Below are 14,212 nucleotides of genomic sequence, written 5' to 3'. Positions count from 1 at the left end.
TACCCTTCGTGAATATTCTTCTGTAACGTTTCTGTATGTTTAAATTTTTACAAGCAACTATCATAAATAGGTAGAGAATTTTATATTATACAAAAAATGTATTACAGAAAGTATTTATTAACACATACCCATATTCGTTAGAAATAACTACGTATCCATAACAACGTGATATAAATGTATTTTGCAGTTAGGTGACAAAAAAGATTCACTTTGTCAACTGAAAATTTAACGAAAATGATGACAGTTTTCGAAAAAATAAATTAATGCTTTTGAATTGAATAGTAAGTGATGTATTGAGACTACACGTATGACCTTTAAGCAGCAATCTTTATTTTCTAATTTTTATTTGTTTAAATCACAGAATACTAAATTAATAGACATTCATGGTATGTAAATAATCCAATGTTATGGCATTTACTGTAAAATAATAATAACATTATCTACGCAAACTGACTGTTTAAATTTAAATTAACTTTTGTGAAGTATTTGCCAGAAAGCTAAACGAATTATTCATTCGGTTAGAAATAAACATGCTTATCAAATTTCCTTTGTCATTTCTGTTTAAAGATATAAATATTTACAGGCATAATGTGATATTTTAGTGGGTTAGGACAAAATCATACACAGATGTTACATTTTATTGAACAAAGATATTTTATCACAATTTTACCTGTTTTTGAAGAAGTAGTTTAAATGTTGATTTAAAAATTATGGAAATAAAATCAATCCAGGATTTTAGGATATAAAAAAAATCTGTATAATAATTGGGCTGTCAACAAACACGAGTTAAAATTAGTGAATGAACAACTATTTATTATTAATATAATAATAAAAATAAGTATATTAAATTAAAATAAAAAAACAATCGAACAATAAATAAATTAATAATATATATCAAAAATAGATCTAATACTTTTCCTTCTCTTAGTTTTCGACTTTTTCTGAAATATTTCGTATATTATTTTATCCTCATCTTCCTTGAAATAGCGACTTTCATTTCTTGAAAATGTGGCCAGAGCTTCTACCAGCGCACTTCGATTTGCTGCACCTTTGAAGTTACATCTTCTATCTCCAAAAACGTCTTCGTACAAGTTGCTTACGGCGAATCGTTGTTTGATATTACTAAAGTTTAGGCTACCTCCTTTTTTGTGGTATTTATCAAACAGAAGATTCAGGGAATGCCTTCGGCAGTCTTTCGGTTTTAACCTAGCTTTCGATTTATTCAAAGATTTTTCCTCCAGGTTTTTGAAATATTTTATGGCTCTTTTGAAATGGGACTTGACCGTCAGTAGTTCGGTTTGCGGCAAAACGCGTATATCTTCCTTGGCGTTACTCATGGAAGTTGTCGCAGCCAAACTGGTATTTGAGTTGTCTTTGGAAACAGGTGAAGCAGCTAATTTGACATCTGCATTGTTGTTGTAGGATGTATTTGATGTTTGTTTTTCTGTTATGTTGTTTGATAAATTGCAAACTGTAAAGAAATAAGTTGTACTTTATATGTATTTTTGTTGCTAGGTGAACTAAAATGAAGGAGCAAATGCTACCAGATAATCTTTAGACCAAAATATGATAATTGTAAATCCCACAGTTGTATTAAATTGTAATTAAGCAAAATATAAGCTATATTTTTGGTTTTTTGTTAGAGACAAAAATATTTTCTCTAATTTCAATTTAAACAAGCAATTTGCAAATAAAGCAACTTTGGACAGGTGTATTTAGCTCAAGCGTCATATTTTAGGTATTACCAGATAATGGTAGTATTTGCGAGGACAATTTAATGTAATTTAGAAATGCATCTGCTCATTCAATACTTATAGCATTATAGAATGTAAGAAAATTTACACAGTAGTATTTGAAATTGTAAGGTATTGTAAATTAAAAAAATGCCCCTTTTCAGCAATGTTTGATGTAAAATAGCAATATTTATGCACCTAAAACAATATTTCTTTTCGAGTTTGTTCAGGATTATAACACTCAATCAATTCATTTATTCATTTAAATCATATAGATATAATACTTAAACTGTTTCATTTTGCTAAGGAGGTATATCGGGGTCCGAGAGAAGTGAGGAGCGCAGGGGGGAGGGGGGGGTCCTATGCTTTTCTTATGAGACTAAAACCCGCTGCCAATTTGAAAAAATTAAATTCTATTGAAATTATATGCGATAAACATTATCTATATAGCAAAGAAATCTACTCATATGCACATTGCATACATATTGACTAATTAACAACATAAAAATATCATATTTAAGTAGTTTTAAATTATATTTAATGGACGCATAAAGACTATGTAGATGTGGCAACAGCGCTAATAATCGAGTGCAGTTGTACACACTGCGAACCTATACAGACCTTGGGCATCGGAGATATTGCGCGTCCAATTCGGGTAAAGATGCGTACGCGTTCAAAAATGTATTGTGTGTAAATATAATTATTATAATATAGCAAATATATCGTATTATCCTCGCGAAGATTTGTATCCTTTATTTAAAATCCGTAAATCATGTGAACTGGTAAAACAACGAGAATTATGTTAATTTAGTTCTAAAGAAATGAAATGACACTCGCGCCCATCTCTCGTCCAAGTCAAAGAAAATGTTGGATGCAATTTTGAAGGTTCTGTGATAGAAATTACATTATTACTCACTGTTCGTGTTTTTCAGCTCTATTTTAGTAATGTTACAAAAGTTTTGCAACTATAACTAATTTTTTAGATATAAAGTTTGATGAGAAATATTTGTGTTCCTTTGTTATTCTGTACAAATGTTTTTATATCAAGTATTACTAATTATATTGATCAAGTAAAGAAAACTTATATGTAACCCTAAATATTGCTGGGTAATAATTACGATGTTTTTATAAATCATTAAATATATTAAAAGAATTTATCAACTGTATTTTTTATTCCAATAAATATATAGCAGCTTCCTAGTCTTTTTTAATTAGTCCAGTTTTTTAAAAACATTACAAAAAAGCATCTATTGTTGATAATTTATTGTTGATAACAATGTACATGGGATTTAGGAAAAATGTATATGTTTGAAATCAATTTCGTTTTTACGAAGTCTTTCAAATGTATTCCCTCCATGCTGTCAGCTGATTGCGACGTTGCCACATTAATCCTCAAGTCAGACAGAAATGCAATTATTGGTTTCTGTTTCTAATTAATACAGTTGTACTATGTTCAAAACTTACATTAGTTTTACTTCAAAAATAAGATAATACTGTGTACTATCTAAGGAAAAGTTTTGTTTCACAATTTCTAAATTTTTTTCTCAGTTATGGGCAAAAAAAGAGCCGCACTGTCCATCTTCGCCGCTTAACCTATGTTAAAATGAACAACTTTCAACAACAATATCTCAAAATCTAGATTCAAAAAAAATTTCAAAAAAATATGACGCACAGAGGGAGCGCTGGCTAATACGCTATATAAATTTCAAGTACATCTGTGCATTTTTTTTTAAAAACACCTTAAATAGAGTCAATAATCAAATTTGAGGTACCTAGTACCTAATAACCACTCACCACTGTCATATTTCTTTATCCTGTCGACAATAGAAGAAAACACCATAACATCGTCAACATTTTGATCTTCATTTATAACTTTTGGCTTTTGGTTCAAGTAACTTTTGCGATTTTCTTTAATACTCACATTCCGCAAAGATACAGGCGATTGTTTCCCAGATATTTCTTTTTCATAGTTTTGTTTCAAGAGCATTTTTTTCCTTTCATCGATAGACATCATGGTGCATTTATCCAGAGAATGGTCCATTGATTTGTGTTTCTTGGGAGCATCGCGCGGAACAAAGTTCGTGATGGACAAAATATCATCGGCAGATTTGCGAATATCCTCATTTTTATCGACATTTTCATTTTCCCCGATCGTACTAATGCTTGTGCCTGAAGCCGTGTTTTCGTCAGGTTTCTTCCAAATTAACTTGCACCGTTCGATTTCCGATAGTTTGTGAGTTTTCCTCTTCAACGACTCTTCCGAGTTTATACTGAGTGAACTAGAACTGGATGACAACTTTTCCCAAAAGTTTGCTCTTTCCTTCACGGAGTTCCTGAAAACGCCATTTTCCATGGAAGAAATATTCGGGAGACTCATGGTGCTGCTTAGAGGATAAGGTTCTCGTTTGTTGGTACACTCCGATTTCTTTAAACTGCCCAAATAATTTAGAACGCTGAGCCCTTCGAACTGTCTGAAATACGGGCGACTGAGGGAGCCTTCAGCATTTTCAGTTTCTGAAAACGAAGAGTTCGTGGAGGTGGAGATTTTGTCTGGGGTGTTTTTGGAGAATATCTGAAAAAATTACGTATATAAAGTAATAAATATATAGTTGTGGAAAGGCAGGAGGTTCGAGAAATAAACATTTTAGTTTTCATTTCAGTTGTTTACTAGTAAAAGCAAAAATAAATATTTTAAATGCAGTTTGATGATGATATAAACATTGTGACGATATAAAAACTTTATTTTATGAAACTGAAACCTGAACTTTAAATTTTGTGAGATGCTTTTACTTCTACATATTTTCTTAACTTTTATATTTAGGTTTACTGTTTAGTTTTATTATTATTGTGTATGGAGGGTTCTTCTACGAACAAAATGAGTCCGGTACTGTTCCAAGCCGCACTCTAGTGATAACTTACCTTTCTTTTTTCAGCCACAGACATTTTTCTGTAAGAATTCTCTACTTCGGGGACAATATGATCAGGGCATATTGGGGAAGTAATTGGTGGGTTTCCTGAAGGGGGTTCTAAATTTTGGAGGTGCTGCTGAGTTTGAAGAAATTTATTAGGAATAGTTTTTATTTTAGGTGTGTCCTTGTTTGAGTCTCTTTGATAGACTCGTAGTGCCTTAACATTTTCTCTTGCTTCACTGTAATTGAGATTGGGAGTGTGGTTATTATTATTGTCGTCATTTTTTAAATTCTCAGGATATTTATCTGTGTCTTGCAAAATATTTACTCTGTTGACGTTTTTAACACGGTCATCGTTCAGTTTTTTAGAAATCCTCTTTGGCGTTTCTCTTTTATTAGAAGTGTTGATAACGTTTTTGAAGTACTTAGTGTCTACATCAGCGCTGAATTTATTATTTACAGTATTTTGAAGTTCACAAAATCTTTCAGGGATTTTTAATTTGTTCACTTCTATTCGGCTTTGATTGTCATCAGAAGTTTTACTGGAATTTGTGTTGACAGCAACGTTATACGTTTGTTTTCTTTGCTGTAACACGTCTGCTAATTTTTTCGTGTCACTGGTTGACTCATTTGTTGATTGTAATTGTAAACTAACCGATAGATCGTTGCCTAGAGCCTTGTGAGTGCTTTTATCAGTGTAATGGTTTACCTTGTGAATTATGCCTCGTGTTTGATTATTTTCGTTTAATTTATGACTCGGTATCAAGTTATTTTCATTGGTAATGTTTAGCTTGGTTTTGCAATTTTCGCTGGTAGATTCTGAATTTTGCTTCTCTGAAATACTTTCATCGTCAGCTAAATTACAATCCGTTTCGTCAGTACAATCATTAATTTTGTTATCCAACAAATTTCCGTCTTCATCGTCTTCTTCTTGGGTATTTTTGATACACTGCGTTACACTGGTAGTTTCTGTCTGTGGCACTACAGATCCATTCAATTTTCTTGTTTCATCAAACTCGTCCTCTTCAATTTTAGTTTTACTTTTAGTGTCTTTATCCTCATACTCAACATTTTCTTCTTTTGCTTTGTATTTTCTCAACACTTCAGCTATTGGCATCTGTTCGTCTATAAAATCAATCGTTTTAGAAAGTATCTTCCTTCTCCGTAAACTCGGAATGTCATCTACTTTTTCTTCGCCGTCGAAGCTGTCTTCAATGCCAGAAACGTTGTTTAATATGTGCACGTTGAATGGGCAACCTCTTATCAATTCGCCATTAGCAACCATGATGATTTCGTACATACCATAATTCTTGGGTATGTAAGTCACTTTGGCCCTATCACCTTCCATAGCAACATCTATGACTATGTTGTCGCCCGTGTGTTTTTTGTGGTACTGCATGAAGGGCAGCGAAAAGTTCTTCATAAAGGTACTTTTCGGCGTCAATATGTTTCCGTTTAAGAGCTTCTTGGTAGCTTGCAGGTCTGACAAGATGTTGATTTCTGGAGTAGCGAACAAGTCACTGTTGAATTTCGGTATTACGGCTTTTCCGTAGGTGGCATATGGACCTCTGATGTGTATAATTATGTTGCTGTTCTGGCCAGTGGTGTTCGCGTTGGGATACACGTAAAATACGGCTTTTCTGTGCTGTTCGCCGGAGTACAGTCCCATACCTCTCACGACGTAGTGTATGGATATGCTTTTCGGTGTATCATTTCTTTCTAGAAGTTTCGTGATTGCCTGTTGCAGTTCGTTTAGGTAATGTAGAAAATTTCTTTCTAGGGTCACCGTCAGGCTTCCTTTTAGGTCGGTTTCGGTGAAGATCTGAAACAGGAAAATATTTAATGCATAGGGTATCCCAGAAAGCAGTGGTCATAAAGCAACTACGGGTTTCTGCGATAAAAAGAGTTTTGCAAGCCTTTTCATCCAACTTTTTCGAGGTAAAATTTAAAAAACATCATCAATCATTTCCAAGAATTCAAAAAACTCTTCTATGTCTAAAACTTACTGGTATGACGCCTAGATATTTGTAGGCGATTGCTTGGGCGTGCAGGGGAGCTTTCTTCCAGTGTCTATGTGGGTTTGGGCAAGCCCCTGGTATGGCTGAATTGATCAAGGTGCACAGAAGTGATCCATCGGACCATAGTTCTGCCACGCCTCCCGCCAACGTCCTTGACTGAGAGGACCATGTTTCTGGAAGTCTACTACCTGCCCATTTCAGTAACTTCTCTCTGCGACTGAACGATGGACAAAGAACTGAAAATGATGGAGAAAATCAAGACAGTTATGCCAAAGAGACAGAACAGCAATAGATATCACATTAGCATAGAATTGTAGCATCGGTGGCATATCGTTAATAAAACTAAAAAAAAGATGTGCCCTAAATTTGATCTTTGTGGTACACCAGAGTCCGCCAAAAGTCGATTCGGTGCCTCCATAACAAATTGATTTCTGTTATATAAATATGATGAGGAAAAATTTACCAAAAGGTTGCGTAAATAAATTAAATGCAATTTAGAAGTATCTGCCTCAAAAAGAACTGTGTTATTCAGGAAAAATTATATATTTTTCAAATCTAATTTTTTTTATAAAGGACAAATTCAAACAATTTTGCTATACAGTTTAATACGGTAATAGGTTTATAGTTTTTAATTAAATCCTTGTTCTCACTTTTATGTATATAGAGTTTTGAATTATTTCAGAAATGAACTGTTTTATGGCTTTTTGAAAATTTATTAACAACGGATATAAAAGAATCGCTTTATAAGATGAAAATACAATAAGGTATTCCACCTGGACTAATAGATTTTTTGGGATTAAGGTTTTTAAAGGTAGGTATTTTAGAAATTCTGTGTGACAAGCATTTTCTGAATTTCTGTTGAATAGTTTTCTGTATTTTATAACGTATAAATCTATCTAAAAAACCAGTGTAAACTGTAAACTGTTCCAGCTACAATTTTTAGTTTAGGCCGAGGTTCAGATTTGACGACGTAGTTGAACAAACTCGTGAAAATTGAAGATTTTATTTTGAATTTAATTATTTATTGTTATTTAGGTAATGAAACAGAGTTTATAAAGGTAATAATCGTACCACACAACGAAAAAATATTGCTTAACCTTGTGCGTTTAAAATACACTGGATATATAATTATTTCTAATAGGTATTTTATCTAGTCATTACACTGGTAGTAAAAAAAGAGGACAACCATTCGTTAACATGTCCTCAAGTCGTTTTTTGCGTGTTTCAATACGTAGTGTCGACAATTCAAAAGTCATAGACTCATAAAAAGTATTTCGCAACTCATGTATGAACTGGTTATATCCACAAGTTATAAAGCGACAGAAAATTGGCCTAATATAAAATACTTGTATATAAACAAATATTTTTATGTCCTGTCACAAATAGACAACCAGCTAGGTGACAGGATCTGAAACTGTTGGACTAGTTCCATGAATCGAGTTAAAAAAAAATTAAAAACGTCTTACCTGACACGCAATTTCTGTCTAACTGTAGCAACAGTCTGGAGATAATTTGTTTTTTCCTAAAAAGTATCAGTAGTCCAGCTACTGGTATGAATACGCGTAAAATAAAAGAGAGTTTGCTCCAGTCCTCTGGCGGTTGGTCGTGTTGTACTTCGGAGGACGTGTTATCTAAAAAGAAAAAAGACAAAAGTCAAAATTTTATTTCTTTGATGTAATGTGCTCATTTAGAAATATTTGATATATAAATTTCCATTAGCTTTAATATTAACTGTGTTAATATTACTAAATAGAACTTAGTATAATTAGTTTCCTATTTTATACTTTTTTTATTTATTAACCAATTGTTTCGATGTGTTACGTTCCAGTAGCGTGTAATAATAATAATAATTAAAAATTATACAAAATTATATCTTAAAAATTAAGAAGTTATTGCTTTCAATGAGGTTAAAATTTAGGTATTTATTTCTGAGATATTTTGTATAGTAGGTATCTAATATGAGTAAATCGTGAAATATTAACACTTTAACTTAAATTTATATTGCTTTTAAAGGTATTATCTTTCGGATACGTAAGGTTTCTGTGATGTAATAGTTATTTTTTGCTCTAAGTACAAACTGTCAAGCAGAAAACGTAGCTATGTACTCTTTTATAATACGAACACTTTTCGTTGTCTTAAAATATAAAACGTAAACTTAGGTATTTCAAAATTGCCAATAATTATATACAAAGTGTCCCGAAATCTTAATCACACATTTAAATCATCAAAAGTACCATCATTTGTTTAATAACTTTATTCGAAAACCTATTACTTTTTAGAAACACATGATTCTTACAACTTCAAATTTTTGTTACCCCGCTACTGGTGGAAGTCGAAAGACTGAGGTAATAATAAACAAAAAGAAGCATAAAAATGAGAACTAATTTAGTGTTAGTAATTAGAATTTAGGCTTGCAAAACATTTTAACGTATTGGATCATTTGATAGTTCTAGTCCCTACGCAGGTCTTTAGAGTTACATATTTTAACACAGGTACAAAATACAAGACAAAAAAGTGAGCATTAAAAAAATTATTAGACAAAAGTCGTTGCTGTTGATGAGTTAAATTCATTTTCAATTTTTGTTGAAATACAGCATGATAATTATTGATGATTATTGAGGAAGGTGAAGAAATTATTATCTAGAATAAGTATATCAACTTTCTTCACTTCCTTATTAATTTTTTTTCGACATAACATTTCGCATAAAACAACTAGTTGTGAGATAGATAATCATTTATTATTAACATATTATAAATTTCACATGATCTCATTAAGTATCTGCTTCGATAAAATCTAACATATGACTGAATCTATTTTGGTCACATTAAAATATATTAGAGATTTATATTAATAAGATTGCTTCGGCTTCAGCAGAATCGAGATCAATAGATCTTATTTTCAACCTTCTAAAGCTGCAATTTGCATTTATTTTCTACACATGGGCGATCAGATTAAAATCATGACTGCCCTTGGTTCTAAAATGTATTGTATGTTCAATTAAAAAGTAAGTATAATTCTATATTATTATTATTAAGTTAGTTTTAACTTGAGTTTGAGAGTATCGATCTCTTTTATAATTGAGGATGATTCAAATTTATCTCAGCCAAATAAATATTATCTCAAAGCAGATCCTAGGTATATTGTGAAATGTTTTAAGATGAATTTGAGTGACACAGTCAAAATTTATGGCAACTGTTTATATATTATTAGATTAGGATTAGAACGGATTCAGTCAAAAGCTCACCTTTTGCCCTTTTGCAACTCATTGTCACATTTTGAGCTAGTACAGAAACAAACTAAGCAGATAACTTGGAAATTAATTGTTGTTAAATTTATAATCTTATCAAGATCTTTTATACACGTGATCGTAAAACATTAAGATTATCATTTCTTTTACAATCATGGAAGTAAGTTTGAGTTTAAATTTGGCGTTTTTCTTACAGCTACGAAATGGAATGTGCCCATTTGTCTTTTGAACGGACATTTACGGTCAAGGGAGATGAGCAAAATCCCGACGAAGATTATCGATTCGTATAAAGTATTACCTACGTGTATGTGTGCAGATAAGATGCTAGTATGATTTTTAGTAAGTTTTCAGTGACAATTTTTGTTTATATGTACATACGTAGAGGGTGTTTACGAGCAAATACTCCACTTTTTGTTTCTGGAGAACAGTAAAATAATAAATAATAATAACTGTGTTTTGGCAAAATCCTTTCCTTTTAGTGAGCAGAGGGAATATAGTAAATAAATTTTAAAAGAATTTCCAAAGTTATACATCTGTTAATTCCAGGAAAAAATATAAACAGCAATCAATTAGGCGATTTAATATGTTTATTTTAGATTAGGCTTAATATTTGCTTTTTTATAAAAAATGTCGGCTGGGCTTTCTGTAATATCTACTGAATAATGTATATTTATCTGCAAAACTGTTTAAACCAGACTTAGTTGGGTATTAACTCAGATGATGTATTATAGTTATCCCAAAAAGCAAATGATTATTAATAATCTAATTCTGTGTTAAAAAAGTGATAAAAAACGAGCCTCGAACTGAATAGTATATTCAGTAAAATATGCAAATCATCTTCTCCAAAGCTATTTCGGAGAAAACAATATCAACTAGACGTTTTATTGTATTTGTTTTAGATTTTGATAAATATTTGCTTGGTTGAACGCACATGAGTGTCTCTTTTATGTACCATGTAATATTTCACGTGTGTTTTGTTTACGTTGGGCGTGGTAATATAAAATTGTTTATATTTTTATGGCAATTTTCAGCTGGAAATCGATAAAATTGTAGAATAAAATTGTATACGACACTATGAACTTCTACTGAGTATTTACTAGCTTTTATCGAAAATTTAACTGAATGCAAAAATAAACTGTTTTTATACTTTGATCGAACCCTTATATTAAAATAAATTAAACAACCCCGATATTGCTAATAACCAAAACTCTTTATTATTTCTATAACCAAGTAAGTGAAGTGAATAAAAAGGTTGGTACAAAAATGCATTGTTAGCTTCAATGCACTTGAAACTGACCTCAAAAGCAATTAAGGAGATAAGAAAACTGATAAAATAAAAATATTAAACACAAACTAAGTGATAGGTATAATTTTAGTTCACACAAGGGGTAAACATAAATTCCCAAGAAACATAGAGGTAATATTTTTATTTATGCAATCTCAGAAATAATTGCTTTTCTGTATTTCAAGAAATTGGTATTTTTTACAACATCAAAAAGTGATAATCTATTATTTCCTCAAGTAATTATAACAGTAAGATACATGTTTATTTATACGCGCTTGGTATAATTTTCTTGTTAGCATCATTTATTGAACGAACAAATGCAATAAAATTAACACAATTCTGGGTCAAAACCAGGTCTTATTTGTAGATTAAACAGCTATAATCCAAGATTATTACTACGCAGAAGTAATACCAGACCAGAAGTAAGGTCTTTTTTACCGTTTTGTGTTACTCTACTAACTCTTAGAACACATTTCACATCAGTTTATCTGCTGCTTGGAAGGTGTAAAGTAAATTAAAATATATACAATTATTTTTTCCTAATTTGGTGAGGCTTTCTTGTGCCTATGATCTTCAATATACATTTATATTTAGGTTTTAAATTTCAGATAACAGAAAGTCTACTCTATAAATAATCTCTAGTACTAAATTTTCATTCGTATTCTTTTACAAGCGCAAAATATCTAGGAAAGTTTCATTTACATATTATATTCTACTTGATTGAAACAAATTGCTCCAGTTAGTGAAACCGCGTGACCACTCAAAAATTAAAATAAGGAGAAATTGCAACAAACACTGTAATTGAACATATACGTTTTTACTTAATTGATCATTTACATTTTAAAGAAATAATTGAACGAATATTTAACGGTGTGAAAAAAGAGAAAGCTCTTACATTTAATTTGGACCTGAATAATATGGAATTTGAAAAACATTTTTAAATTATCGACATTAGAAGCGTTTATTATAGCCGTACAAAGAAATAGAAATGATTAATGAGTTAATAACAAGGTACGGTGCGAATATCGGTTTTTAAAGATATATTTCCTTCAAGAGGAACTGGTACCGCCAAGGTAAAGCCAAATGTGTACTACCTGTTTTTTAGAAAAGGAAAAAAAGTCGATGATCGATCTGCAAGGCCGAAATGCAAAATTTATTTTAAGGACTTGCTTTAAATATTCGTATTACACATAAATATTACTTGCAAAGTTAAAGTACACATATACAGTGAGAATTAAAAGATCAGTAAGTAATTTTAAAACAATTAATCAAACGAATATGCTTTTATAGATAAAAAACATTACTGTTTATTTTAAATATACCGTGTTTCTGTTTTCATTCTGAAACATTTTTCAAGTTTAAAACCTTGCCCGATTCCAAATGTAATGGCTTCCTAATGGCTTGTATTATAGAATATGTTTATTTTTAATGATTTAAAAATATCGGTACATCAATTAATTGCTAATCGTCTAGTATAAAGATGCTAAAAAAATTTTTAAAAAAAGTTGCGTGTCTATCAAGGTTGCTATAATAATTAATGAATTCGCAAGAATGTCCAGACTACTTTATTTTTTTTTTAAATAAATCCTTATAAGTAATAAACTTCCTGAAATCGTCAATATAATTTTGAGGTAATAGTAAAATTCTGTTATATTATTTTATTACAGTGACTCAAAAACGGTACAAAAATAATTGTATAGCCTCATCAGATAATAGCATTATTTCCTGTTTAGTGTTTAGAATATTTATTTTAATAAAAGATTGAAAGTGTTACTATAATTAAAATATTTACGAAATCTAAATTAATCAAAATTATACAAATAACTTCCAGCTTCCCAAAGTACTCAAACTATACAGGATGTAATTGAAGTGTGAAGTGATATTAATAAAACAATGTTTTCGAGATATAGAGTGTTAAAGTAAAAAGATATGGTTTATTTCAAGTTGCAAAAAAATGGTCGAGGAAAACCATATAAATATTAATAATACAATGATTAGGTACCTAAATTGTTGGCATTATTTCAAAATAACTTGGTATGACATTTTGCCATTTTTTGTAAAGCAGTGAATCCTTTCAACATACAGCAAAAATATGACTTTATAAAGGCTAGTGCTTCTATAATAGTAATGAAATTACTAAGCCTATAGTTTCAAAACTATGTAAAAAAACTGTTTGGTGTACATATGTCTGTAGACAATTAAAAACTAAAGCAGCCAGATTTGAAAAAAATCGTTCTGTCTTTTCTAGTACATACCTATTAAAAAAACATAGTGGTACATTATCAGTAACGGAGAAAATTACTAAAATATGAAAATCTTTTTTAGTAAAAATTCTGGACATACCAAACTCCGTAACCATCCAAAGCAAAACGGATAACATTACTACAAATGACTATTTTACGATTTAAAGAACAACCACTTAAACACTTAACATCACATGTTCGCGCGAACTGAAATGCCGCCGACAACGTTTCCGCGCAAACTGATATATAGCGTGTAGTATGTAATGGAATAGTTAGCATTTACCGGATGATTCAGTAGATTTAGCTCGTGATGGCGTTTCCTATAAAGACATTCTACATTCTAGCGTTCTGCTATGATAATTACAAGAGCAACACATTTCTGGCTTCGGCTTCTGTTTCTTAACCAGAGTCGTCGGTGGAAATTTTCAGTAGAAGTAATGCAAAAATAGCATATTATTAGCAACACTGGTTGCCTAAGCTCGGTAGTCAGGTGGCTTGTAATCATTTATGAAAGTATATAGTTAAAACTATCGATCTCTTAAAAGTATAAATGTATATGGGAACTCTATTCCAAATACAATTTTGAATGATCAAAAGCCCACAAAAAATCATCAGTGTAGAAATATTTCTTTTGTAGCTATGTCTTTTTGCCTTCAACAGAAAATATAAAAATCTGTATCACTATTTTAATATTTAATTGAACACAAGAGTTAAAATTATATTTCAAACAAATAATTTGTGTAAATTTTTTTGGGAAGACTTAATGCTATTAGATT

At 30.9% G+C, this 14,212-nt stretch overlaps 1 protein-coding gene across 1 annotated transcript; it reads right to left on the bottom strand.

Annotated features, from left to right (window-relative positions):
• Positions 1–676: 676 nt before the first annotated feature.
• Positions 677–13,663, bottom strand: LOC108910373 (uncharacterized protein PF11_0213). The gene is made up of 6 exons (XM_018714964.2): positions 13,537–13,663; positions 8,127–8,291; positions 6,649–6,896; positions 4,653–6,464; positions 3,528–4,305; positions 677–1,471 (listed from the first exon to the last, which is right to left on the bottom strand). Exons 1-6 carry the CDS (start codon positions 13,571–13,573, stop codon positions 882–884), a joined length of 3,630 nt encoding a protein of 1,209 aa, XP_018570480.1. The 5' UTR covers positions 13,574–13,663; the 3' UTR covers positions 677–881.
• Positions 13,664–14,212: the final 549 nt, after the last annotated feature.

Source organism: Anoplophora glabripennis, unplaced genomic scaffold, assembly GCF_000390285.2.
Source record: "Anoplophora glabripennis isolate ALB-LARVAE unplaced genomic scaffold, Agla_2.0 scaffold27, whole genome shotgun sequence".
Lineage (NCBI taxonomy): Eukaryota > Metazoa > Arthropoda > Insecta > Coleoptera > Cerambycidae > Anoplophora > Anoplophora glabripennis.
The sequence above is the reverse complement of the archived record's forward strand: the minus strand, read 5'-3'. Positions and strand labels throughout refer to the sequence as shown.